Raw genomic sequence first — 27,566 nt, 5'->3', positions numbered from 1 at the left:
CCATCCCAAGCAAGCATTCCCCTTTCCTAAGTTGCGTTTATTTCCCGCCGCTCATCATCTGTTGCGTCTCGAACAAATTCACGCCTTAGTTACTTAAGTCCACCTGAATTAGTATAATAACTCTTGCAACAGTCAGAAAAGTCTATGAGTCGAGTTTTGACTATTGGCATTTTTAATTCCGACGAGTTTTCCGCCGCGGATTCCAAGACGGTCGCTGGGAGTATCACTAAGCCGATCTTCTACGTTTTGGGCCGCAGCGTCCCAGAATCAGGCTTCCATAAAACCTCTTTAGGGTGTTGCGTTGGCAGCAGTGGGCGAAGGAGGTAATCGGGGACAGTCTCATTCAATTCAAAAGACAGCTAGCCACTTTTCAGATTATTTAGCTTCTGAGCAGAAAATAAATGTTCTAGCGTGTCATGATTCTTCACTGTTCGCCGCAAAGCAGGTCCTGGTGGTCTTGCATCATAGAAGAGGCTTGGTTCTGTTTAAAACTGCCAGAGCTAGGTGCATCGATATAAGTAATCCCCAGGCGTGGTTTGATGCAAGATTGTATACACATATTATTCGAGGTTTGAGCAACCCTGATAATTGTTAAACTAGCTTAATAAAGCTAAGGTCTCGTGTGTGCAATGTAAACCAAGTAAACGATACTGAATTGACTGCTGTTCTATAGTGGTAAGTAGCCCATATATATAGCCCTGAACCCCCCTAAGTCACATGCACTAAACCCCTAAATTGGGGAGCCTTATAGTATGCCAGTTGAACTGATTCAACCTTACAGGGCATACTCTACTTGGAAATAAGCCTATGGCTTAAACCCCATTAGTGCACAGCCCCTAAGGCTCCGTTCCAGGGCGTTCAGCCCAGGGCTTACTAAGCCTATAAGGGGGCCTCAGGCCCCTAATTTCAAAAATAATGAATGCATATTGTCCTCTCTCGTTTTCGCACAGTGTGTCAAAAAAAAATCAAGGCTAGTTAATTATAGTTGACTATGATTTGATTCAGTATATTTTGACTTGATTTGATTTGATTATGATTATAATTAATTATAATCAACTATAATCATCACGTGATATCAAGAAAACTTGAATTTCTCAAGTGTCTTAAAAGATTATTAAATAACTAATAGCTATATTAATAAGATATAAACAAAACTTATAAAATATATATAAGAGTATAAAGCTAGTCTAAATCGGGTATAAAAACCTGGTTATCCCCCTTAGAAACCCCTCTTTTACCTTTCCTATCCTTACTTCCTGCTTTTTTTATCTCCTCTATTTTGAGGGATATTAAGGTTAATTAAAGATTATTGAGACATTTCCGAATATATTAAGTAAAAATAAATAAGTTTATAGTTAAAAGCTTTTTAATTGGAGCTATAATTATTGAGATATATATATATATATAATAAGAGAAAAAGAGAGTAACTTGAGGAAAATTACTTATTTATATATAAAAACTCTAGAATCTAGAAGATTCTTTAATAAGAGTCTAATTAGATATAGCCCCCTAATATTAAAGCACTTATTTGTGAGAGGGCCTATTTTTAGCTATTTTATTTATAATAATAAGATTTATAAGGTAGCGAGAAATTACTAAAAATCGAGGAGGCGTTAGCACTTTCGGCTTGTGCCGCTTCGCTTACCAAGCGGCGCGATACCCAATTTAGTAAGGAGTACCTTAAGCTATACCGGATACGGGCTAGCCTAAGCCTTATTTTAGCCTTATCTCGCTTTTCTAATCTCCGAGCATACGTATAGGGTCACGTGACTAAATAATCAACTATAATTAACTATAGTTGATTATAGTTGATTATGATTTGATTAAGCAGATTTTGACTTGATTTGATTTGATTCAGAGGCGATAATCAAATCAAGCTAAATCATTTGACACACTGTTTTCGCACAATTCCTTTGTGACGATAATAAACGCCATATCGAATCCGGATAGTATTCCTGCTTGTAAAAGAGTCTTTATTCGAGATCTTTGTAATTTTCTTTGTCCATTCGAGCACACACTTGTTTTTTGCTATTTTCGATCCATCTCTTCCCTAAATTACAATTTTCTAGTTCTCGCCGCGACTTGAATTTCTATCTGTCACAAAGCAGCTATCGTAGAGTTTCGTTTTTAATAGCTATTAGCGCTCTCGATTCCACATATCAGCCAGGAAGTTAAAGCACGAATCCAGCACGGCTGGTAAAGCCACAACGATGGCTTCAATAATCGGCCTTCTCTACCCAACTTTCACAGACAGAGGGAAAACCACCGCAGCAGCCCTCGGCTTCTTTACCATTGCCATCGCCATCGTCTTCCTCGCTAACTGGCGGGCGATCTGGGGACGGTTCTACTACTACACCGAATACTACCTCGCTTCACGAGGCGAGAGTGATATCGGAAGAAAATGCATATACATACTGAGAGAGTTAAATTTCTGGAAGAGGGCCCAACTTAGCAAAGATTGGTGGTGGAGGATGAGATGTGAGGGGAATCTGGCTGGGAGCCTTAGTCAAGAAAAATTTCTGCATTTCGACATCAACCCATGGGTAAGTCCCAAACTAGGAAAAATATAAATGAGACGGATGCTAATGTCAGATAGGAGTGGCACTGGGTGAGGGCCGCTGTCGCGATCTTCAAATGGGAGCTTCCTGAAGTAGCGATCCCTGAGGCGAATGGGGTGGCTCTGCTTATAGGAACGGTGAAGGAGCTGTGTCACTACGTTTGGCCAGCCCTCTTGGTGCCATTTTTCAACGCTTGGTTTTGTATTTCTTGGGGAATCGTTACACCATTCGCGGTTGCTGGGTCTTGTATTAGGGAGGCGGCGACTACTGTTTATAACTTTAAGTTGCCCCCCACCGCTCTTCCGGATATGAGCGGCATTGCGTTGATACCAGCACTTCCACGAGAGTTCCTACGGAATCTACCCAAACCTAGCTTGCCTTCCTTATCTTTGGCCGCTCTTCCTCCCTTTAGCGGGTTGCCTGCGGTCAAGAGTATGATTCAAGCGGCGTCAAACATCGACTTCCTTGACTTGATCTTGAACGTCGGTTACCACTTAAAGAGATTACTAATATCCTCACCAATATCATGCCTTGCCGACTTCCTTACCTGGGCATACAAACACATTCCGGTACCCTTACTCCAAAGCGCCATAGACCGTACCCAATGGCGTAGAACTTCTCACAGCATCATTCAAGTTTTCATGAGCCTGCTCTTCGGAGCAGGCTCCACGGAAATCGGCGAGAATTTGGACACCAGGTCAGTTGTCTGGAAACATTCCTTTCTTGCCCACTGGATTGTGCAATGGCCAATATTGCCATTTATGATCACTATTCATGGTCTCAGGTCACTCGTGACGATACCAGAGGCTGCAGCCAAGACCCTTGTCACTGTCGCATGGCCTGCATTCTGGGAGTTCTTGCAGGAAATCCACCCAGGCGCGTTCTCTGACTTCATTCTTATGGTTATGTTGTTCAGTGTAATTGTGGGTTGACCCCGCCTCTCCCGATGCCCCTCTTTTCGACTGTACGACTGACTATAACTAGGGCTTTTACTTGACAATTGATAACCTGTATTATGATTCAAGATACGGATTCCGAGGCATTCCGTTTTTGTTTCTTAGATTGCCATTCGATATCTGTAGACAGATCTACTTCTTTTACAGGCAAATAGTCGAACGATGCAATCTCAACGAAATCTACTTAGACGATATTGTGGAGTTTCTTCTTCAAAGAATGGTCCTCCTAGTAGTCTTTAGAGTTTTTGAAATATCGAACCTCGTCTGCATTCTGGTCCCTGTCTATATTTACAATCGTTCAAAGCCACTTCGCCCAATCTTAAAGCTTTTAGTACTCATCGGGACAGTAATTGGAGTAGTGATGTTTCTCGTGGCTTTGTTTTATCTCCTAGCTTTCTTCAAGTTTTTCGCATGGACTGTCTTGAGTCTACTTGCTCGAGAATAGAGCCAAGCCGTATTGCAGGACAAAATCTTTGTGCTCCGCATAGCGGTTGTAAGTGCTCCAAAGAAGACCCAATTCTCAAGTTTGACTAACAATTGATAGCTTGTCGGTCTCATAATTGACATGATTAGACTCTCTATAGCTCTATGTTAGTGGCAAATCACGCCACTTTTCCAGCGAGAAAAGTTTCTCGACGCCTGTGCGTTTGGGTTTAAGACCGGCCTGGGCATGGCTGTTAGAATCGTCTTGCTAGCGTTAGCAAATGAGGCTCCTGGACAGCAGCAAGAGCCTACTCTAGATCTGGACTCTGTCGTACCGATACCGATGGCACCCGTCGAGCTTCTCGGGAATCAACTAAACACACTTCTCGAAGGTTGTGGGGGGGGGGGGCTGCTCGCGAGGGCGGGGGACAGCCAGCGGCGTTGAGCAGATGGTCCGAACTCGCAGGAGTATATCTCAAAATGGCAAAATCTGACAGTGAGAATCAAGGAGCTCGAAGCAGATATTGCGGCCCTGACAAATACCACAACAACAGTGGTCTGTTCGCAATGCGCGACCGAGCTAAGACAGCTGAACGAGCAAGCCGTCACGGCAGTACCTGACATTGGATCTAGAGGGGGACTGCCCCCTACTTTCGAAGCTGCTGAGTATATCGATGAGTCTGCGAGGTACATTCAAGAACTACTGAATCAGATCCCCAGTTTTCAACTCGAAGAGCCACGACGACTACGGGAGTGCCAGCTATACAATCGACTAGTCGAGTCACAACGAGCTTCGTGACCTCCTCGAAGTTAACCATGGCAACGAGTTGCAAGCCAGGAGTTTAGCAAACAGGCCACCAGCAACAATACACAACTTAATTGAAAACGTCCCTCACTTAGAGGTCCATGGCTTACTCGAGGAGATCAACACCATGCGAAACTTCATCCGTGCTGTTGGGAAGGAGAGGAATTGGTACGGATCTCAGCCAGTCTGAAACGCTCCTGAGACTGTCTGGGGTGCGGCTCACGCTCTTGCTCAAGCAATGACCAGAGCCGACGATGTTATTGTGGTGGCTCGTATCTTGATCGACGAGAGCGAACCAAGGCCGGCCACGGACAATCTTCCAGTCGATGATACCCAAGATCCGAATACTGCCTCCAAAGACTCAGATAGGTTGATGGTAGCCTGCACCGCAGTTCAAGTTCAAACGCACTCGCTCTGCGGTAATTCACAGATGCTTCGCTCAAGGAGGCGTTGCCCTTTCAGCACTCGATGATCCTGATTTATCTCACCCAATAGACCAGGACACCCTGTACGAAATAGGTGTGATGCTGGCTGACCTGATAGAATGGACGCGTGGTCAGAATCAATCAACTCATACGGAATACGGCCGCTATTGTCTGGGCCATGCTTCGAACGGTGCAGAAACTGCTCTGAGCGAAGCAGAACATCAACTGGTAGAATTTGGGTTTGCAAAACCTGCACCAACCCTGAGTCGTGCCTCCTCTCAACTCAAATTCAAAGATCCAGCAGTGAGGCCGAGACATGCGACTGGAGGATCAGGTGGCCCAACGATAAAACATCCACCTACAGCCCCAGGACATGGTCAAGGTCGGCCCAGAAGTGGTTCTGCTCCCCCATACCAGACTTTCAATCCAGCATCGCCAGTAGCAGTTCAAGGAATGGGAACAAATCCCACGCTACAGCCGGCACCTCGTCCGGTCCAGACGGCTCCACCGATTCACCCTAGCCTACTGAATCCAGCAGCTCAACTATACCAGACAACACCGGTCCGCCCAGGGTCCAAGAAACATTGAATCCATTCGGATCCCATCCGTCAACCCCTGGTACCAGCCACATAGTCAATCCAGCGGGTCCTGATATATGCGTCCCTCTTGAAAAGATCGATCTAGGCGGAGCCGTACCTTTCCAACCCGGAAACACCGTCGCCTCAGCCATGCTCCAACGTCCTCGGCTCCGACGGGAGGTTCATGACAGGAGCCACTCCTGCGGCAGATCTTGCTGTTGATCTTGGGGGGTTGGGAGCTGCGGTCGAGGAGGTTGGAGAGGAAGAGTTGTAGAGATGTAAAATTAGATACGGCCGTTTGTTTGAATTTCATACATTAGGAAATGGCTGTGCCGGAAAGTTTGACATGTGATGGCTTGAAGACGAAGGCCGCTAGGCTCGGGGCCAGGAACCATTTGGAACGGAAAGGTTCAACAAAAAATTAGAGTCGAGAAAATGGGAACCAAGATATCAAGTCATAGCACCCTACGCCTGCCATGAAAGTATTCTTTATTGGTACATAGCCGTAATGGACTTCGGGAAGATCTAGCTGATTATTCGATCCCCATCCGCTGCGGTCTCATCTCGTGCCAAGTCATGCTCCTTCAGTAACGTCGTGATCTCATCCGCACCCCAGAGGTGGTGGTAAATTTTCCCATCCTTCGTCTTGCCAACCGTAGCAAACTCAACTATCAATCATTAGCCAAAGCACCGGAACTGTGAAACGGAGGACATACTTTTCTCGCTGCTCAACTTGGTAGAATCCATGGTCTTGCTCAGAACCTTGACCGCCATTCCACAAGCCTCCTTCAAATCACAATCCTCCTTGTAATCTTGCTTCAGCAGACTCTGCGCGCTGGCGTTGTTCGCACCAACACTCGTTGCCTTCCATCCGCCATAATTGCCACTGGGGTTGCTTTGGTAGAGCTGGAACTGTCTTTGTGGATCGTAGCCGGCATAGATGAAGGAGACACCGAAAGGTCGGAGACCACCGTGCTGCGTGTAGCCTTGCTTCAAATCACATAATCGACGGACGAGTTGCTCGCAGGGAATGTCTTCGTTGTAGGTGAGGAGGTAACGTTGGGCCTGTTGGCGGGCGTAGTTGATGAGAATGTTTGCATCGGCAGTCATGCCTGCTACGGCGCAGATCATGTTGCTGAGGCAGAAGTCAGCTTTAGGTTCAAATACGTTGCCCGGGGACGTACTCATTCAAGATATACAGCTTCTCTGCTGATGTGTCCTGCTCTAGAAGCTTGCTGGTGACCTTTCTCTCTGCTGCCAACACAATGCCATCCTTCGCCAATATGCCTAATGCGGTGCCTGCGTGGGAGATGGCTTCGAGAGCATATTCGACTTGATAGAGACGCCCTTCTGGGGAGAAGATAGTCGTCTGCGCAGAATGTTAGTTGAATTGAAGTTGAAGGCTAGAGCTTGCTTGAGCTTACTCTCGAATCATATCTCCTCGACATGGTGGTGGTTGGCGAAGCTTCTTTTGGATATTAAGAAACTGTGGGAATGAGAAGGGAGGACTTTTTCTCCTCAATCGTTGAGGGTGCGTGGATGAGGAGGAGAGGGTTGTGATACTTTTGCAGAGCTCCAGGCACGAATGCACGCGTCGGCGCTAGCGGTTCGCCCTGACACCTCAGGCATATAATATCTGTCAGGCACCAATATTCTGCCTTGCCAAAATAAAATTCTGGGGAATTTCAAAAGCTTCACTTCACCCCACATTACTTCCGAAATACCATGCACAAAGATGCTGAAATCGACACATAAGGCGGCTGCGCCTCCTCCCTTGCCCGAAGGCTGGACAGAACACCAAGCTCCAACTGGGCATTCCTATTACTACAATACAGCGACGAAGCAATCAACATACACGAGACCAGTACCACCCCCCACGCCAGTTGCAGCCCCTCCTCCTACAACCCCATTCCAGAGTTTTCAGCAATACCAAAGTGTTGGAAGTTTACCAAGTGCTGGACCGACTTTCAACAATGATGGGTCGCAAGAACAATTCCAACGTGGACGCGGTGGATTTCAAGGCCGGGGAGGCAGAGGTGGGCATGATCGACCTAGAGACTCGAGACCACAGCCGACAGACAAGCCCATATCAAATTTGCCGATTCCTGGATGTGAGCCGTGGGTTCTGGTGCACACTAAGCTGGGGAGACGATTTGTCTATAATACTGAGAAAGACCAAAGTTTCTGGCGCATACCAGACAAGTTGAAGGATGGAATATTGGCTTTGGATCAACAGAGGATAAAAGAGAAAGCTGAAGCTTTGTCAAAAGCTAAGGAGCCCGTGGATTCAGGCGAGGCTCCAGGTGCTGCTCAACGGCCAGGCCAGGTCTCGGAGGAAGCACCAAAAGATAGGGATGCAGTAGATGATAGCTCCGAATACGAAGAGGTCGAGGTTACCGATAATGAAGAGGATGAGGAAAATCCTTCGAAACGGCAACGAACAGAGGAGCCTGGGCAGGAAGACCCCATTGAGTTCAACGAAGATGATATTGCATTTCAACTGGCAGCGATGGGTCAAGAATATGGTCTGGACCCTGGAGAATATGGCGACGAAAATATGGAAGAATGGGAGGAGGGTGCAGAAGGATTGGAAATGACTGCGGAGGACTCCGCGGCACTCTTCAAGGATTTATTGAACGACTTTGGAGTCAACCCATACAGCCCATGGGAGAAGCTTGTCGAAGAAGGAAAGCTGGTTGATGATCTGCGATATACAGCCCTTGCGACCATGAAAGCAAGGAAGGAGACCTGGGAAGAATGGTCCCGAGAGAAGATCAAGATTTTGAAGGAACAGCGTGCGAAGGAAGAGAAGAAGGACCCTAGGATTCCATTCCTCGCCTTCCTCCAGAAGCATGCTACGCCCAAATTATACTGGCCAGAGTTCAAGCGGAAGTACAAGAAGGAACCGGAAATGCGGGATTCTGCCATGGCTGACAAAGATCGGGAGAAGTTCTATCGAGATCACATCAATCGTCTCAAGCTTCCTCAATCTACCCTGAAGTCCGACCTGTCAACTCTCCTGAAGGCACAACCACTTTACATGCTTAACAATGCAACTCTACCTTCGCATCTCCCTCCGCCCGTTTTAGCAGATATCCGGTATATCTCTCTTGACCCTTCAACACGAGATCCCCTAGTCGAGGGCTACATATCGACTTTGGATCCACCTCCAGAGTCCGCAGCTGAAGAAGAAAGCGAGAAAGCCATTAAAGAGCGCAAAGACCGCGAACGAAGACAGAAGGCATTGGAAGGCCGTGAAAAGCATGTGGCTGACGAGAAGAGACGACAGAAGCGAAGCCTAGAATTTGGAAAGGGAAAACTGAGGGAGGAAGAAGCGGAAATTGCGAGAGCAATGAACATTACAAAGAAAGGGCTGAAGGATCATTTGATGGAGCTTGACGATGCTGACAAGCCTTCGTAGCAATACCGGATATGGTCTCCCTATAATCTTTCCCTGCTGCTGTGGCAAGTATAGTGCATGCAGCATGTGTACTTTTAATGCACTCTCCTTGTGGGTGAATGGTCATCTGACAAGTGTCTTTGAACAGCCCCCCCCCCCCCCCGGAATATCGGTCAAAACGTGACATATCTGGTTCAAGGCATATGATTGGTTAGTGCAGCAATTCAGGGGAGCCAATCTCTTGCTGAATGGCATCTTGATCGCTTCGACCCCTGTCGCGGCAGCATGTATCACGGGCCTAATTCCAGATCTCCCCAAGTTTCCTTGAAATCTAAGATTCATTCGTCGAATTCCCCTGTCTCTCGAATGGAAGTAGCAAATAGGACGATTCACCCATGTCGGCAAGGAGTTTGGGCCCTAAAGACGGGATGCATCATAGATGGAAGGCGCCCGCCCAGCCTTGCCCTTTCTTACTTGAAAGCGAACCACCCTTGCGCTTCTCACACTCCTCCTCGCAGCCCCCTTCTCTACTCTACGCCTCCATATTCTCATCACAACAACCGTCTCGGAAGCATTTGCGAACATCAAAGCACATCCCTCATTGGAACTCAAGATATCAAGCAATATGCCCCCCTTCGCCCCCTTTCTCTCACTCCTCATCGCCTTCATTGGCACCACATCGGCTGATATCTTCATGGCCAACGCCTCTCTCCCCGACAGTTGGGTTGACGGGCAGCCCATCAACGCAGCTGGTCAAGCCTTCTGGGTCGGCGGCTCCCCATCAACCTACTGTCCCTCCATCGTCGGTGCGAATTGCCCGGATGCTACAGCTCAGACTATCATCATTGCCGGCTTCAGTGCCCTGGATGCAAGCAAATTCCTTCCTCTTGTCATTCCCTGCGCTGATCCCTACGCAGGTCGAGGTCCCCGGCGGTCAGCAAATCTACGTTAATGTCAATGGTGCCTTGGGATTCACTCAAGCTCACTCCGCTGTGGTCCCAACTGGCGCTTACATTGGCGGCTTCTTCAACCTGACTTACATGTCCGACTGCTCTACTCCTCGCACTGTCATCAATTGGAAGTCTCCTGATGGATCGAGTGGTGCGTATCTCCAATTCAATTCGCAATTCAGGAAGGCTGATGCCGAGCAGAAGGTATCTTGGCTTGCCCGACCAAGCCTTCCGGTCCGAATGTCACGGTTTCGTATCAACTCTACGCTAAGACACCAGCTTTCAACCTGACGAACTGTGATGGCGGTGTCCCTGTGGATGGTCTCACGGCAACATACTTGTCATCCCCAGCTCCATATGGCGCCTGGCAATACGTCTGAATCGATAGGGCGATGATGAACCAGGCAACGAGAATTATGGGTGAAATTTTGGAGCATTATGAGATGCATATGTCTCTGCTTTATATGGAGTAGTTATCACATGTCTTTCGCCGCCATGGAGCTGAAGTTCATTGCGTGATATTGTCAGACTAATGGGCTCAGAGATAGGATGGATGTCTCCCATCGATTGATTCAGAACTTGGTATGGCGGTAATACCCGCAATTGCAGAACGAGATATACATAGATGAAAATCACAAGTAATTTTAACCCTTATTCCCTGGCGATTTCTTGGTGATGCTTGTTCGGCCACAATTTGGCTGTCATGTTGCACCTCATATCGTTCCCCTCTTCGCCTTGACGACTTCTCACTCCTGTCCAAAGATGTCCTCAAGGACTCAGTGAGTTTATCCATATGGGACATATGCAAGCCTTTCTATTTTGTCAACCTCCATTTTCCTTACGCTGCCCTAGGAATCTACCCCAGAAAACCCTACCTCTGGCAACCAGGCCGCCCGAACGGTCAACTGCTTCAAACCCCAAAGCCGGGTTTAAACACAGAACAGAGAACACAATCTGTTTGTCAGAGTATTAAATAGTAATTATTGACCAACGTCTGAAAATCCGAGTTAATTGTCTATCTAAAGTAGTCTGTGAAGTTAGGAGTTACAAGAGCTCGATCTAATGTTTAAATAAGGCTTAGCGTATTGGTTACGAGGTTAGTCATCCACTGGTTGACAACATCGCATCTCCATATATCTCCGTCATTCCTCTCCCTAAACCATCAATCTTGTCCTTTGCCTGAAGTGTTCTGATATCAAAGCCATTGGCCCTTGGTAGATATTTCGTCGCGAGATCTCTTCGTTCTCTGCTCGCCGTATCGATACAAATCGTTAACTCTGGATATGAGCTCAATGTCAACCCTATCTCGGAACTGTGCTCCGTGTGACTGATTACTATGAGCTTCCGCCCATTATTCGAAATTAGCCGCTTTTACAACGCCCTCCTCCTTGAGCAGCAATCGGCGGTCCCTCTTGCTATCACTGCACTTCGTCGCTTGTAGGTTGCTGGCGGGACACAATGGAACCAGAGGGCGATGTTTTCGGGACTTCCTGGAGAATTTCTTTCAAGCTATCAGGAGATAGTCAAACCAGTTGCTCTTCAGCATCATCCTTTCTAAGTTCGTGTTGGGGAGCCTTTTACATGGGCTTCCCACTCACAGCCAGTTGCCTTGCGTCTCGATTCAGATTCAACGGCGCTCAGTGAGATCCACGAAGAGCTACAGCATCAATTGCAACCCGTAATTGAACCTTTCGTAAAGAGGAAGTATGTGGATTTTTATCATGCGAAAACACAACGCATCGTCACGAAATGGCTTAATGGGCCTTATCCGAACCATGTGATCATCCGTCAATCTCATAATGAAAAAAACCCCCAATCGAACAATCGAATTGCTTCGAGAAACATGGAGCGAAGGACTTGGAAACTTGACTGCAGTTGGGCATGCTGAATGCTGAAGGAAAGCTACCCCACAGGGTGGAAATATATCCTTTCTGTTCTTGTCATGTAACGAGCTAGACTCGGACGAGCATCACAATTCACCTCGAACTCAGTTCAGCCTCGCCGTAACCTTCTCACTGTCAATTCCATCAAGCCTAAACGAGGCGTGGATGCCTTTCCTCAAAATAACACCACACAACCTCTTCAGACCCAAGCACACAGCGGCGATAGTCAACGAGCGGTGCGACCACAGCCTCTTCCTCCCCAACTTCACCATCGATCCTCGTCTCCGACTCCGATACCAACGCTCTTCCCTGTCAAGCCCTCAACACGACTCTTTCTCCTCTCCCTCGTCGACGAATTTCTCAGAATTGAAAGCACAGCATCACAACGGCACGAATCTATCCACAAAGTCCGAATATGTCTACTTCTCAAGACCGCGATTACCTCACCTCCCTTCCCACCGAGCTCCTGGCCAAGGTCATCGCCGAGGTCCCCATCTCGTCATACCTCGACATCACGCACACGTCACGAATCCTTCGAGATTTCATCAAGACCAACGCCGCCCGCCCTTGCAACGAGATTATCCGGTCTCAACATTCCGTAGCTGCTGAATACCTCAAGTCTGAGATGGTGGATGGTTGGCTGCTTCCTACAATGGAAGAGCTTGAATCGGAGGAAGTCAGCTACATGCAGAGAACTTACTCTTATCTGCGATGGCTTGAAGAAAAGGGCCGCATGGTCCAACGTCACGGTCTTCTCGGCCAAATCCCCTTTCCTGGATGTGCCGAGAACTGGGAAACTTGCATCAGAATTACTGATCCAGGTCCACAATACGTCCACTTTCTTGAAAGCCAGATCTTGCAACTTTGTGGTGGGAATCACAAGGCCGGTGCACCCTGTCTGTCCTGCATGAAACTATTTAGGGTAGGGAAAGGGGATATGGGAATCAAGCTCTATTTACGTGATTTTCCGGCGTTTATGAACAAGTTTAATCATTTCTTTGGGAAGGTCATGGATGAAAGATTGTCGAGAAGAAAGAGGATTGCAACTGCAACCAAGGTACCAAGAGGGATCATGTGGTACTACGGCGTGGACAAACTGATGATTTACAACAAGGGAGAGGCTCAGTGCTTCATGTGGGAAGCATGACTTGCGGTCATGATGGGAGACATAAACCTGGAATAGTGCGGGAGGATATTGCGGATTTGGGAAAGGAACCAGGAATGGAAATGCAAACCTAACGAGATAGCTAAAGGGATGTATCTCAATTTTTTCTCGAGGGGTAGAAATGAAAGGCGTTTTCGGGGCAAAATGAAGCTCGAAGCAGCGTTCCAATCCTTGCAAATTGTGTGCGCTAATCTCTGGAGTCTCCAGTTCACTCTTCTTTCCCATAAGCTTGAACTTCCCAAGGGTCCAAATTGTTCCTTTCTTGCCATACCGCAGTACTAGGACTGACTTTGATCTTACTTCATCAGCTTTGAACCCATGTCTCCAACTACCAACAGACTCCCCATCAACCCCTATCTACAACAGCAATACCACACAACCTTTGACACAATGGTCTCCACATCGGCATACCACGGTTTGTAAATGGATAGTTCTTCCACCTTCGATGCGTTGACTTCACCTCTCAACCCATGGATCGCCTTTCACTCCCCTCCCCAAGAGCTCCTCTTCAAAGCCATCACCGAAGTTCCGCTGAATTCTTTCCTCAACCTCAATCATACCTCCCCATTCTTCTGAGACTTCCTCAAAGGCAATGCCTCTACTATCTGCAATTACGCTACTGAGTCTCGATTTCCCTACGGACCGAAGAATTTGAAAGTAACTCGCCTAACTGGTTGGTTAGTACTTGGCCATAGAGACATCAGAGTGATGCAAAGCTGCTTTTGAGTCGATCTCAAAGAGAGCTTAGCCTGGTACTCCAAGATGATTAAACCCCCGGAAGTGCACTGCACCCTATTCAGTCTACTTGGAGAGCTCAAGCCAGAAGAAGAATTCCACATCACCTTCGCCTCACCAGGTCCACATTACTTACGACTCCTGGAGTCTGTCATGCTGTTGATGGGAGACGCTCGAAAGAGTGGGAAATAAGGACCGTCGGGTAGTGCTAATAGATTTCGATGTCGCAGTTGCTAATTACGTATAATGGTGCTCAAACTACGTTTGACACTGAGGGGATTCAGTCATTGGAAGATGAGTTTCCAAAAAAATCTTGTCTGGTAATCTTACTATGGTGTGAATACACTTAATGGGCTGAATATCAAGAAGGCAAGAAGCATAGAAGTGGAGGCAAGCAGCGTGGAAGTTCGAGCTGAATAAAGACCATTATCCAAGCTTCTATTAAAGTTGAGGAAATAGCTTAGCATATTATTTAAGCTAGTGTGTCAAAAAATAATTAAGGCTAATTAATTATAATCAAGTATGATTTAATTAGCTTGATTTTTATTATAATTAATTATAATTAACTATAATTATTATATAATAATATAAAAATATACTTTCTTAGGCATTTTTAAAGATTATTAAATAACTAGTAGCTATATTAATAAGATATAAATAAAATCTATAAAGCATATATAAGAATATAAAATTAGTCTAAATCTAAAATAACAAACTAGTTTTTATTATATAGTACCAGTTACGTGGTGCTATTGCACGTGACTTAGCATATGGCCATAAGAAGGAAATTTGCTTGAGCCTCAAATATACATTTCGCTTAATTATAGTACTAAGGAGTATTTAGCCTCGCTCCCAAGCTTCTACGAGCTTTATGCTTCTATTCTGGAATTTATCGGAATTCTAGAAATCTCTTATATTCCTATATAATATGAATTTGACCTGGTAATTTATTAACCTAGTACTTGATTCACTTCTGCCTATCTCTTCTGAGAATCTTTATGGCTAGTATTTCCTTAGCCTGGCAAATAGCTTAATTCAAGCTCTTTACTATTATTATAATATTACTTTATCTTAATAGTTTTTTTCTTTAGAAATCTCTTTCTCTTTTCCCTTTTTATTTTCTTATTTTCTTATTTTTTCTTTTTTAATTACTATAAGTGTGATGGGCACACGTGATGGCGCATGGACAGGTGTCAGATGTCGTGGATCTAGTTTCCTATTTTGGGTACAGCTTGCGATCGGAATCGTATGGATCGCATGGGATTTCCTAATTAAGTAAAGGGCTTCGCATGCCTGGCTAAGCACTAGGGAATATATAGGGAGACGCTCCTAGCTTTGGAAGGGGCATCGATTAGTCTCTTGTTGGAATCAATTCTTGGAATCAGTTACACTTGCAAGCGTCACCCCGCAGCTTACTTGCCTTGACTACTTGTGCATCACCCTGCTATTACGTGCCTCACACTATTTCAGGTAATTCTTCTTATAAATATAGCTATTAGTATCCAGATTAGTAGTACTAGACTCAGGAATAGAGACTATAGTATTAAATTGGAGTTATAGATTAGAATAGAATTAATCGGAAATATAATACTTATATTTATACTTTTTAATTTCCTAGTTCTTAAAAAAGAAATCTTGTATCTCTTTATCTATTCAAGTAACAGAAATATACTTCTTGCCTTTAGTAACTTTATAGATCTTAGTAATTACCTTTAGAGTATCCTTAATTTCTTATATATTAATAAAGAGAGTATTAGTAAGTTATTAAGTATATACTATATAAGGAGCTTTAAGGAATCTATTATTAATCCTATAATATTCTTATTTAAAAATAGGTTTTATAATACTACTATATATCTCCTTAAAGGTATACTTATCCTACTAAGCAAGTATTAATTTCTATTTAGCTAATATCTTATAGGTATACTAAATACCTTTATTAAGTTCTCTAGACTTAATATTCCTAGTCTTCTACTTCTTGGTTCTGGGTATAGTTAAGAGAGTCTTTTTAGATAGTATCTTTCCCTTTAGTATAGAGGGCTTCTTCTTGCTTTCTACTATTTTACTAACTTTATACTTAGTCTAATATTTAGATCTCTACTATTTATTAGGAGTCTTAGGCTTAGTTTACTTTCTATTCTTGCCAGGTTCTTCTTATCTAGTTATACTAGTTCTGCTAGCTTTACTAGTAGTTTTCTTACTAGGCTTTACCAAATTAGCTCTATTTTTCTCAACTAGATCCGGTTGAGTTAAAGCTGAAATTATAATAGGGGCCTATTCTTTAGGCTTATCTCGGAAAGCAGGAAAAGGCTTATTACTATAAACTCCCTTAATTAGAATTCCGGAAGTATTAAAGATATACTATCTAGCTTTAAGGTTATTAGCTAATAGTAGCTTAAACTCTAATTCTCTATATTCCGAAATAGCTTTAGTATATTTAAATACCTTAGTAATATCTGATTTAGTAAATATACTAGTATTCTAATATTTCTTATTCTTAATATATTTTAAAGTAGCTTTATTAATTAACTAAATAGCTTTATATATTAAAGCTTTTGTCTTAAAGAGAAAGTATAACTTCTTATAGATATTCTTACCAAAATTATTATAGATATTATTAATATATTAGCCAAAAGCTTTATTATATAGTATAATTCCATTTTAATCCTTAGTATTAAGACTATTTACTATAGTTTTAATCTTATTAAGCTTCTTTTATCTGCCTTTAGAAATGCCTTTAATAATATTCTCAAATTTCTTATTATTGGCTTAGTAATTCTTTAGCTCTTTTTTAGTTAATCCTAGTTTAGTTCTGTCTCTAATAAAGGTTTTCTATTTCAAGAGCTTATTATATATATTACTTAGCTTATCTAGGACATTTGTATTAAATTCGGTAATTATAGCTATTTTTTCTAATATTAGTAGGCTTTCTATAACTGCCTAAGCTCCTTTAATACTCTGAATTTTAATACTATTAATCTATAAGCTTTTAATAATACTACGGCTTATAAGAACTAGTTATTATACTTTACTAACTTAAGGAATCTATTTTTTGGCTATTTTATTATTCTTAATAGGTTATAAAAGTATTATTAGTATAATAGTTATAGGTTATAAAGTTAAAGGTTCTCGAGATTATAAGGATTTCTTTTAAATATATTTCAAAATAAAGAATAAATTAGAATAGTCTTAAATTATATAAATATATTATATATATTCGAGTTTTTCTTTCTTTCTAGTAAGAAAATAAAGCTAAAATAGTAGTATATATAATAGAGAAAATAGATATAATAATTAGATATATTTAAAATAATATAATTATAAATTAGAAATAATTATAGAAGGTAAAATATAAAATTAGGCTTCTATTATAGAAAAAAATACAAATATATATATCTAAAGAAATATAATTAAGGAAATAATTAAGGTAGATTAAACTAAATAGTAATAATAGGGAAATAAGAAGGTAATATAATAGAAATATAGATATAGTAATAGTATTTAAAGTATTGAAATATAAAAGAAAATAATAAAAAATTTATAATATAGGTATATTCCGATCTTTTATTTATTTAGAAATATTTCTATTAACTCAAAAAATAGTATAAAAGAAGGGAAATAATATAGGAAATATATAAAAGATAAAGTATATAAATATACTAAAGATATTAGGGAAAATATAAAATAAGTATTAATAGAAAAGGAATTAGAATAGTAGAATTAAGAAATAACTTAGAATAAGGTATTATTTCTTCTAAAACTAATCTATATCTCTTCTAAAAGCTAATTACATTTATTTAATACTTATTAGAATTAATTTTAAATAATATAAAACTATTTAGTTATTTGGGACTTTAAAGTAATATTTATATTAATAAAGGTAATACTAAAGGCATTAGAATATATAGAAAAGAGAACTATAAAATAATATAAATAAGGTTTATAGTATTATTATTAAGTTTGAAATAATTAATATTAAAATTAATATAAAATATAGAAAGATTAGGTATTCCGAATTAATATTAAGGATATAGGAATTATTTAGATAATATTTAATAGTAAGAAATAGATTAATAACAAGAATTAGTGAATTATACTAGCTTTTTAAAGAAGTAATCGGTTTCTAGTAATAAAACGATATCTTAATTAGGGAATGAATTCTATATAAAAGAAGTTCTTTTTATATAGAAATAGAAATATATAATATATTAACTAAGTTTTAGTATAAGTTTTAAGAATAGCTATAATTATATTAAAAAGGAAATAGGTTTTCTAATATAAAATAGGCTTTAAATAAATAAATCTAGTTTATCTAATATCTAATAGATTTCCAGAATTATATATTATTAAATACTTTCGGAAATAACTATTAAGTTTAATAAGGTTTCTCTTTCCTCTTATAGGACTTCTAGTTTAGCTATTTTGTCTATATATAACTCCTAATTAGGAAGTTTATTTGGATATTATAAGGAAACTTATAATAGTAGTTTAAGTTAAAATTAAGATCTATAGATATTATAATTAAGCTTTAGACCGGTATAAGCCATAAGAATAGCTAGTTAAAAAGATAAATAAAGCTTCTAAAAGATTTCTATTTTAGTAAAACATATATAAAAGACCCTCTTTTTTCTTCTCTTCTTTTCCCAATTCTAAATATAGTTACTATCCGTTACTATAGTTCGGAATTAAGAATCTATAAGATAATCTCTTAATTCTTTATTTATTTTTATACTAAAAGAAATTCTTTATATTCGATTTCTAAAATCTAATAATAGAATTTTATATATTAAGAATACTATCTAGTAATAATAATTAGATAATAGTAAGAAATAAATAATAATAAAGCTTATCCGATTTCTAGAATAATAGTCTAATAATAATATTCTCTAAAGGTTATAAATAATAATCGGAAGGAAAATTTAAAAGATATATAAGAAATTAAAGGTAATAAGCTTTATTTTAGGTTAAGAAAAGTTCCTATTAATAAATGTTTTTTTCTAGTCTTTTATAAAAGAAATATATTTTATTCTTTCTAATTCTAATAATTCTAAAATATATATAATAATACTAATAGCTTTCTTAATTTCCTAAATACTATTTTATTTATAGTATTCTATAACTACTTCTTTTTCTAGTTCTATATCTGTTTTGAAATATTTATTTATAGATATATACTTATTATTAATTTCGTCTTTAGGGAAATATCAGAATCTATTTCTTTTAATAAACTACTTGAATTAATTTCCAATATATATTCTTTAGAGTATAGTACTATTAAGTTCTTCTAATATATAGTATCCTTTTAGTTAATTTATATATTTTACTTTATATAGGCCAAGCTAGTAATATAATAGCTTTATATTTCTTAACTTGTTTTAATTTATTAATTTAATATTATATATAAGAACTAGATTCTTTTCGGAAATAGGCTTTAAATAAATCTGGTAAATAATATTAAATTACTTCTTTCTCTTTTAATATCTTCTATTCTTCTTTATTCTGGCTTCTTTAATATTTTTATCTCTTATTTATATTTGCTTTATATATATTTCCAGAAGTATTTCTTTATTATAAACTTTATTTTATTTAAGTATTCTCTAGGTTAGAAAGTATATTTCTATAGGTAATACTACTTCCCTATTATAGACTATATAAAAGGAAGTAAATCCAGTTAGTCTATATATAGTAATTCGGTTAGTAAATAGAATATATAATAGTAAATCTATCCAAGGCTTCTTTTTACCTATTATAAGTACTATAAATACTTAAATAATCGGTTAATATCCTCTTTTAATTATACTATTTCCTTTGAAATTATAAACCGAAATAATAATTCTATTAATTCCTAGCTTATTAAATTCCTGAATTACTATTCCTTTAAATTCCGATCTATTATCTATTTTAAACTACCTAAATAAACCATATCTATAAATAATTTCTTTCTAAATAAATTTAGTAACCTTTTTACTAGTTGAATTCTTTAAAGGTCTAGCTTTAATTCATCTTAAGAAGTTATCTCTAGTAATAACTAATAAGTTATATTCTTTATAGTCTAGTAGTTTAATTATATTAACTCTAAAATAATAGAAAAGAGATATAGCTTTTATTAGATATAGAGCTTCTTCTTGTTTTTATTTATTTTTATACTAATAGACCTTATAGGTATTAATATACTTCTATATATAGTTATAGTAACCTTTCTAGTAATAGTAGCTAGCTATTAAGTAAAAGGTATTTTCTTTTTCTATATATCTAATCTTATTATATAGCTTTTTAATAACAATTTCCCTTTATTTTTAATTATTAATAATAAGTTAAAGTAGGTATACTTTAGATATAACTCTTTATAGTAATTAATCTCTTATACTATAATTTAAAGCTTCCCTATTTAACTTTCGAAACTCGGTTCTAGATATTTCTTCTGGTCTAGAAAGTATTATAAGATATTATATAATATTCTAATATTATTCGGAATAGCTATTATTTAAGAGATCTAGTAAAATAGTTAGGTTATTAAATAAAATATAGGAATTAGTATTATTATTTACTATTTTACCGGCGGTTATATATAAAAGGCTATAGCCTTTACTATATAACTTCCGGATTTTATTATTTTTTAATATTACTAATTCACTTCCAGATATAGTAAGGTTTTAATTATTAATCTCTAATAACTAAATACTATTATTCAAATATCTAGTAAATGTCTTAGGAATCTAATTCCTTAAAATAATATTATATAACTAAATCGGAACTACTTCCTTTATCCGAATTTTCTGTCTAATAAGTATTATTCTAATAGTATTAAGTTCTATTACTAACTATTTATTAATATTCTTATTATCTTTAGTATTACCTTCTTATTATAGATATTTTAATAATTTATTAGTAGTAGTATATTTGATTTCTTTAATATATTTGATTTTAAAGTCAAATAACTGAATTTATATTAGCTAGTAAGTAACTAGAGTTCCAGGAAGATCTATAGCTATTTTATTTAGCTATATAATAAGTATATTAGTATCTAATTTAAGAATAAAGTAAACTCTATATAACCAGAATTATACTTTCTATAAATACTTTACTAGCCCTTAGTATTCTCTCTTAGTAATATTATACTTCTATTTAGTATTATTTCAGATTCCAGACTTATATTATATAATTCTCTTTTTCTTTTTATTATTATATTAATTAAGAGTTCTGCTTTAGCTATTTAGGCTAGTATTTACTACTAATATAATTATTTCCTAATCTTCTAATAAATTATAGTCTAACTTATAGAATATTAGAATAGTAGTAAGCTTTTCCTAAAGAATTTATATAGCTTGCTTTTATTTATTATCCTAGTTCTATATTATATCCTTCTTTATTAAATAGTAAATAGATTTAGTAATAATTATAAAGCCTTTAATTCAAATATAATAGTAAATAATAATTCTAATAAATGCCTTATTTTTAGTTATACTATTATAATACTTCTATCTTAAGATCTTAGTAATTCCTGAACTTAAAAGGCTTTTTTCAAGTACTTTATAAATAAAGCTAATAATAACTATACTATTATAATAGAACTGCGATTTTTCTTCTATACTAGCTCTAGTTTATTTAATTCTATCTAGAGTTATATCCAGGTTTTAAAGGTATTCGAATATAAAATACCAAATTCCGGATAAAATAAGCTACCTATTATACTCTATATAAGGTTTTTTAATTCTAATATTATTAATAAATAATATAGCGATTTTGGGAAACAGATTCTCTAGAATAGTTATAATAACCCATATAAACTATATAACGGAATTAGTAGCTTCCTGAGATAATATAGTTATTTTTAATAGTTCCAAAAATATTATAAATATAATTAAATCTTTATTATAAGTATCTAGTATAAGTTAATTATATCCAGAAAAAAAATCAATTAAAGAAATATAAGTATATTTAGTAAATTTCTCCGAGATCTTATTAGTAAATAGAAGTAAGTTAGTATTTTATAGGGTTACTAAATTTATCTTTATAATAGTATTAATTAGTCTATAAGTTCTAATAACTTTCTTTATAACTAAGAATTATAGATTTCGGTAAAATCTATTATATTTCTTAAAAACTCTATAATCTAGGTATTCTAATAATATTTTTATTATTACTAGTATTAGAGCTTTAGGATATAGGAAATTCTTTTTTTACTAGGCTTTATATTTAATAGTCTTAATTAGAATAGATAGACTAATATTCTTATAAACTTTTCTTACTTCTTTCTAATTAAATATAATTATATCTTTTTAATTAATTATTAATTCTTGAAATATAGCTAGTTTCTTTTCTTAGAGCCAGTTACTAATATCTAATTATTTAAGATATTCCGGAATAAATTATAAATCTCTTAAAATAGCTAATATCCTTAGTAAAAGGTAATTCTTATACTTCCTAATATATTCCTATAAGTATTCTCTAGCTTTAGATCTCTTAAACTAGTCCGGATATTTACTAGGGCCTTCTCTAGTTCTATTATTAGTATTTACTAGTTAAACCTTCTTATCTTTTATTTTATATATTTCTATAACTAGAAATAGACTATAGTTATTATCCTTTTCTTTAAGAGCTATAGCCATTTTCTCTAGTATTCTTTTTATCTAATCTCTGGAATTTATAACCTTCCTATTTAGTTCTTTTCTAGTTAGATATAAAGAATACCTTTTTATCCGGTATTTTAATATATTTTTCCTAAGCTCCTATATATTCCAGAATTCTTTCTAGTCTTAAGTTTAATATTCCTTAGCTTCGGAAATATATTTCTTTACTATTAGGAAATACTACTTTACCTCTTCTTTAGAAATGTTTTTACTTAATATTCTTTTTATTTCTTTTTCTATTAATTCCGGAACTACTCTTAATAATATTCTAATTAGAGCCTTTTCTGCTTTAGTTTCTCCAAAAATATTATTAATTTCCTAAATTCCTGAACCTAAAACAAAAGAATCTATAGGAAATTCCGGTATTTTTCCGTTTCCTCTAATATTACTACCGGTTATAATACTAGACTCTATTTTTCCTTTTTATCTTTAGTTTTCTATTCCGTATTACTTAATTCCTTAACTCTAGAAGCTTAGTATTCTTAAACTATTACTTTCTTCTACTTTCTAGTATTTTTCAAAAATAAAATAATTATAATAATATAGGTATTCTAGTTATTTTTAGGATTAGTAAACCTTTTATTCTATAAACTATTACTCCTATATATAATATTCATTTTTATCTTTACTAAGAATAGTTAATTAAGTAGGATCTTTAGAACTTCTTTAACTAGAAAAAATATATCTTTATATCTTACTTTATCTATAATCTTAGTTCTAAGCTTTATTATTCCTATAAATTCAAATTCTGCCCTAGTAATAGTAAATATTTAATAATCTATAGTATTATATATTACTTTACTAATATTCCTAGAGATCTTTTTAGAGAGAATATTAATTTCAGTTCTAGTATTAATTATTTCTTTATATTTAATATTTCTTTAAGGTTCTCGAAATATAAACCGGAAATATAGAGTTTATATAATATATTTATAAGCTAGTAATATTCGAATATTAATACTATTACCTTTAAATTAAATAATTCTATTAGTATTAAATACCTGAACTAGTATTTCTAATTCCTTAAATATTCTATTTATTATATAAGCTATAGCTACTAGTTCTATAGATCTCCTAGTATATCTAACTATATTTAATATAATAGTATTTCCTATTTATAAAATAGTAAAATAAGAAGTATTATCCTTAATTTATTAGTTCTGAAATATAGTAGCTAGATCTAATATTTTTAAGATATTAATAAGTATTCTTGTTTCTTTTTAAGTCTTTAGAAATAGGATAGTTACTTTTTTTTAGTAGTCTTATTAGAATATTATTAACTTTAGGAATTCTATACTTATTATAATTAAGAATATATTAGGTCTCTAATTCATCCTATTTATTTCCGGAAGTATTAATATTTATATTCTTAGCTAGACTGTCTTCTTATCTATTACTTTTTAAAATAGTATTCTTCTAGCCTCTTATATAAAATAGCTTCTCTTTTATTCTGGTTTGTTTTTAGAAAACCTCTTTAACTATTTCTATTTCTTTTTCCTTTCTCCTTAATAAGGAACCCGTTATAGTATTAATAGAAATACTATTTATAGCCAAATCTTAGTACTATTTATTAATTCCAGAACCTGAAGTATTAGTAATTCTAATATAATTTCCTCTAAAATAAAGTAGCTATTTAGATTCTTTAGGTATAACTTACTTGCTCCTATATATAGATTCCGGTTAGCTAGTTCCCTTTTCTCTTTCTTGCCTAGTAAACTGGATATCTCCTATTAATCTCTAGATATTTTTAGGTTAAGTATTTAAATTATAGTCGAATTCTCCTCTTCGAATTTAGAAAATAATTTAATTAAACTACTAGTACTTATTAGTAAGGAAAAAGGAAATACTTTCTTATCTAGGCTTAAATAGTTCTTTATATTATCTTCTATTAAATTAGTAAGTATATCTATAGTTTATAAGTTCTTCTATTAGTAAATAATAGAACCAAGAGATATAAATATATTTTAGATTAATATTATTATTCTTATTCTTATTATAATACCTATAGCAAATTCGTTCTTTCGGTTCTGGGTCTATACTATAGGCTATATTAACTTAAGTAGTATTTTCTAACTATATTTGAGACTAACTTTCTTTAGAATATAATTATCTAGACCCTTTATTTATTCTAGCTTAATTACTATAGCTACTATAATATTCTTTATAATCTCTACTATAACTTCTAGTATATTCTTTCTAAAGACTCGAATTATACTTACTAAACTATTAATACTATTATACTTATTATAGTTAGCTAGGCTATATAAACAGGCTATAAATATCTTCTCGAATTATAATAGTAGCTATATTAAGTTATCTCTATAGGTTCTCTTAAGTTATAGTAGTAATAGATAGTTTTTCTAGACTTCTTACTAGCTAGTTAATATTATTTCTCTTGAATTTACTACTTTTAGTAGGTTTTATATAATTAGCTATAGGCTGGATTCTTCTTTTATTTATACTTATAGTAATTTCAGGAAGTATAATAGAAGAAACTAGTAAGAAATAATCGTTTTCTGGTTTGGGAACTATATTATAGACTATTATATTCAAGTATTCTTATCTAAGTCTGAATATATCTGAATTATTAGTAATATTAAAATAATATTTCTTCTTTTTATACTAATAGGATATTACTGCCTTTTTATATATTTTACTATATTTATAAATAGAAATATCTATAGGTTTAAAGTTTATATCTTTAAGAATATAATTTCTTATTAGAATAGATAATTCTCTTATAAATTCTCGGTATTAAATAATTTTATTTATCTCTTTTCTCTTTAGTAATTCTTTTAATATTTTATTAAATATATTAATATAAGACTTAGATAAGATTTCTCTATTCTGGATTTATATAATAATCCAATTAAGAAAGTTATAACTGATTTTAAGTATTTTCTAGTTATATTCTCGGAATTCCTTTAATAAGGCTTTAAAAAACTTGGTTTCCTAGTAATTTCCCGGATTATTAGTATAATACTCCGGTATAGCCTTAATCTGATTCTTGTAAATAAGAGAGATATAATAGATAATTTTCTCTCTTTTAGTATTATTAGGAATATAATAGTTCTTATATATATCCGTATACTATTTCAAGAATATAGAGATATTACTTTCTTGAAACTATAGTATTCCAGGAGCTCCTATAAGTAATAGGTTTAAATCCGGTACTAGTATATACTTGTTTTTAGCTATATTAATCTTAATAATTTCTTCTATAATTAATTATAGAATTTCCGTATCTAAGACTTCTACTAATAAGGTTCCTAAAAGACTAATTTCTCGTTTAAGTATATCTTTTGGTTTAGAAACCGGAATTAGGGAAAAACTAATTAATAATAATAAATATAGTTAAGGTTCGAGTTTTAATATTAATAATAATAAGATAATAGCTTTTCTAGTCTTATTTCTATTATTTATATTCTCTTTTCTATTTCTTTAGCTTAATACCTATAGTATTTTTTCTTGATTTTACTAAACTAGATATATCTATTAATACTATTAAAAGTAATAATAAAAATAATAAATATGATTTTACTAATTTTTCTGACTTTTCTGAATTCTCTTTTCTTTTTCTACTTAGTATTTATTCCTTTTTCTAGAAGCTTCTCTAGTTTGTCTATATAATTTTTTATTTCTGATTTTTTTTCGATTCTTATTTCCGATTCTAGTTTACTATTCTATTTAAATTTAAGGATATTTCCTCTTTTAGGTATCTTTTTCGGATTTAGGAATAAGCTTTATTACTAAGATTAAAACTACTTTAATTCCGGCTTTTACTATAACTAAAAATAATATATAAATTAATAGTATAACTTTATTTCCGAATACTAAAGTCTAATTCTAACTAAGGTCTGACTTATACTATTTTAATATAATATTTCTTATTTTATTTCCTCTACTTCTTTTCTTTCTATAGTTAGCCTCTATTTCTATTATTCCTATATACTATACTAGTAACTATATCTTATAGCTAACCCGTATCCAAATTACTGGATATATCGGAAATTAATATAAGATACTAAGATTAATATTTATATATCTTTAATATTTTGGCCTTAGGCTTAAGATATTATAATAGCTCTTTTCTCTCCTAACTTACTAAGCTAATAATTCGCCTTATAGATATCCCTTAGAACTTTATAAGAGTATTACCTTGACTATAAAGTTTCTATCCTTCCTGTATTACTTATTATAAAATATATAGAAGGGAAACTATAATAAGACAAAAACCTATATAAAGTATACCAGAATATAAAACGTAACTTAATAGTAAAATAATAAATCAAAAGCGTAAATAGTAAAATATAAATAGTATATAGTATATAAAAGCTTAATTAATTAAATACTTATAAAGGATTATTCTCTAAGTCTATAGAAAAACTAGCTTTCTTATATGATTTCCGCAAGTTATATATAAAAGGCTATAGCCTTTACTATATAACCTAAACCTTAAAACCGCCAAAATAATACGATTTTCAATAAGTACGGCCTATTATACTATAATAAGCTGAGATTTCAGTTTATTCTCTTAATAATATCGGAATAAATTCAAATAATATATTAGTAAGTATATATAAAATACTTCTTAAAGGTTCCTTATAGAAGAAGGTATTCCTGGAGCCTGTAAAAGCCGTTTCCATTTCCTAATAATTTAATACTTTATAAAAAGATACAGGTATTATAGTAATAATAGTCCAATCCTTGCTATTAGTATTTAAGTATAAGCTGCAATTCCAGAAAGCCGTAACCTGGATCTGCTTAGTATGAGAAATAAATAGATTAGATTAGATTAATGGCTATTAATCTAATCTATTTATGAAATTTTCTCATTAATTATATTCTATTCACGAATTAATTAAGCTAATTATAAATATTTATAAATAACTTAATTAATATATACGTAATCGCAGTACGTGATAGGCTAGCCTAATTAGGTAAGAATCAGGCTCTAGTACTACCTTGCTTCTAGAGAGAAAAGCTTACTAAGGCAGTACTAGAGCAAGAACCTTACTTAATTAGGCTAGACCATTATATATTATAGTTACATATATA

At 35.4% G+C, this 27,566-nt stretch overlaps 5 protein-coding genes across 5 annotated transcripts; 4 read left to right on the top strand and 1 right to left on the bottom strand.

Moving 5' to 3' along the window:
* Window positions 1-44: 44 nt before the first annotated feature.
* K444DRAFT_185930 (uncharacterized protein) lies at window positions 45-364 on the top strand. Its single transcript, XM_024870884.1, has one exon. It carries the CDS (start codon window positions 145-147, stop codon window positions 325-327), a length of 183 nt encoding a protein of 60 aa, XP_024742640.1. The 5' UTR covers window positions 45-144; the 3' UTR covers window positions 328-364.
* A 5,418-nt stretch (window positions 365-5,782) lies between these two features.
* Window positions 5,783-7,302, bottom strand: K444DRAFT_581963 (N-terminal nucleophile aminohydrolase). Its single transcript, XM_024877769.1, has 4 exons — window positions 7,170-7,302; window positions 6,930-7,114; window positions 6,462-6,880; window positions 5,783-6,413 (listed from the first exon to the last, which is right to left on the bottom strand). Exons 1-4 carry the CDS (start codon window positions 7,191-7,193, stop codon window positions 6,271-6,273), a joined length of 771 nt encoding a protein of 256 aa, XP_024742639.1. The 5' UTR covers window positions 7,194-7,302; the 3' UTR covers window positions 5,783-6,270.
* Window positions 7,303-7,442: 140 nt separating this feature from the next.
* Window positions 7,443-9,307, top strand: K444DRAFT_608310 (uncharacterized protein). The gene has a single exon (XM_024879354.1). It carries the CDS (start codon window positions 7,481-7,483, stop codon window positions 9,164-9,166), a length of 1,686 nt encoding a protein of 561 aa, XP_024742638.1. The 5' UTR covers window positions 7,443-7,480; the 3' UTR covers window positions 9,167-9,307.
* K444DRAFT_659880 (uncharacterized protein) lies at window positions 9,295-10,741 on the top strand. Its single transcript, XM_024886400.1, has 3 exons — window positions 9,295-10,013; window positions 10,063-10,246; window positions 10,297-10,741. The coding sequence occupies exons 1-3, from the start codon at window positions 9,771-9,773 to the stop codon at window positions 10,473-10,475; spliced, it is 606 nt and encodes a 201-aa protein (XP_024742637.1). The 5' UTR covers window positions 9,295-9,770; the 3' UTR covers window positions 10,476-10,741.
* A 1,652-nt stretch (window positions 10,742-12,393) lies between these two features.
* Window positions 12,394-13,125, top strand: K444DRAFT_625270 (uncharacterized protein; the record flags this gene model as incomplete). Its single annotated transcript, XM_024882506.1, has 1 exon — window positions 12,394-13,125. One exon carries the CDS (start codon window positions 12,394-12,396, stop codon window positions 13,123-13,125), a length of 732 nt encoding a protein of 243 aa, XP_024742636.1.
* Between the last annotated feature and the right edge of the window lie 14,441 nt (window positions 13,126-27,566).

This window comes from Hyaloscypha bicolor, assembly GCF_002865645.1.
Source record: "Hyaloscypha bicolor E unplaced genomic scaffold K444scaffold_16, whole genome shotgun sequence".
Classification (NCBI taxonomy): Eukaryota; Fungi; Ascomycota; class Leotiomycetes; order Helotiales; family Hyaloscyphaceae; genus Hyaloscypha; species Hyaloscypha bicolor.
The sequence above is the reverse complement of the archived record's forward strand: the minus strand, read 5'-3'. Positions and strand labels throughout refer to the sequence as shown.

Excerpts from the sequence above, each read along its gene's own strand:
- K444DRAFT_185930 (XM_024870884.1), top strand. The coding sequence starts at position 145 with ATGAGTCGAGTTTTGACTATTGGCATTTTTAATTCCGACGAGTTTTCC.
- K444DRAFT_581963 (XM_024877769.1), bottom strand. The coding sequence starts at position 7,193 with ATGTCGAGGAGATATGATTCGAGA. Across the intron at positions 7,115-7,169 it reads CGAGGAGATATGATTCGAGA|ACGACTATCTTCTCCCCAGA; the intron begins GTAAGCTCAAGC and ends CATTCTGCGCAG. Across the intron at positions 6,414-6,461 it reads CAAGTTGAGCAGCGAGAAAA|TTGAGTTTGCTACGGTTGGC; the intron begins GTATGTCCTCCG and ends AATGATTGATAG.
- K444DRAFT_608310 (XM_024879354.1), top strand. The coding sequence starts at position 7,481 with ATGCTGAAATCGACACATAAGGCGGCTGCGCCTCCTCCCTTGCCCGAA.
- K444DRAFT_659880 (XM_024886400.1), top strand. The coding sequence starts at position 9,771 with ATGCCCCCCTTCGCCCCCTTTCTCTCACTCCTCATCGCCTTCATTGGC. Across the intron at positions 10,014-10,062 it reads CCGGCTTCAGTGCCCTGGAT|GTCGAGGTCCCCGGCGGTCA; the intron begins GCAAGCAAATTC and ends ATCCCTACGCAG. Across the intron at positions 10,247-10,296 it reads GTCTCCTGATGGATCGAGTG|AAGGTATCTTGGCTTGCCCG; the intron begins GTGCGTATCTCC and ends GATGCCGAGCAG.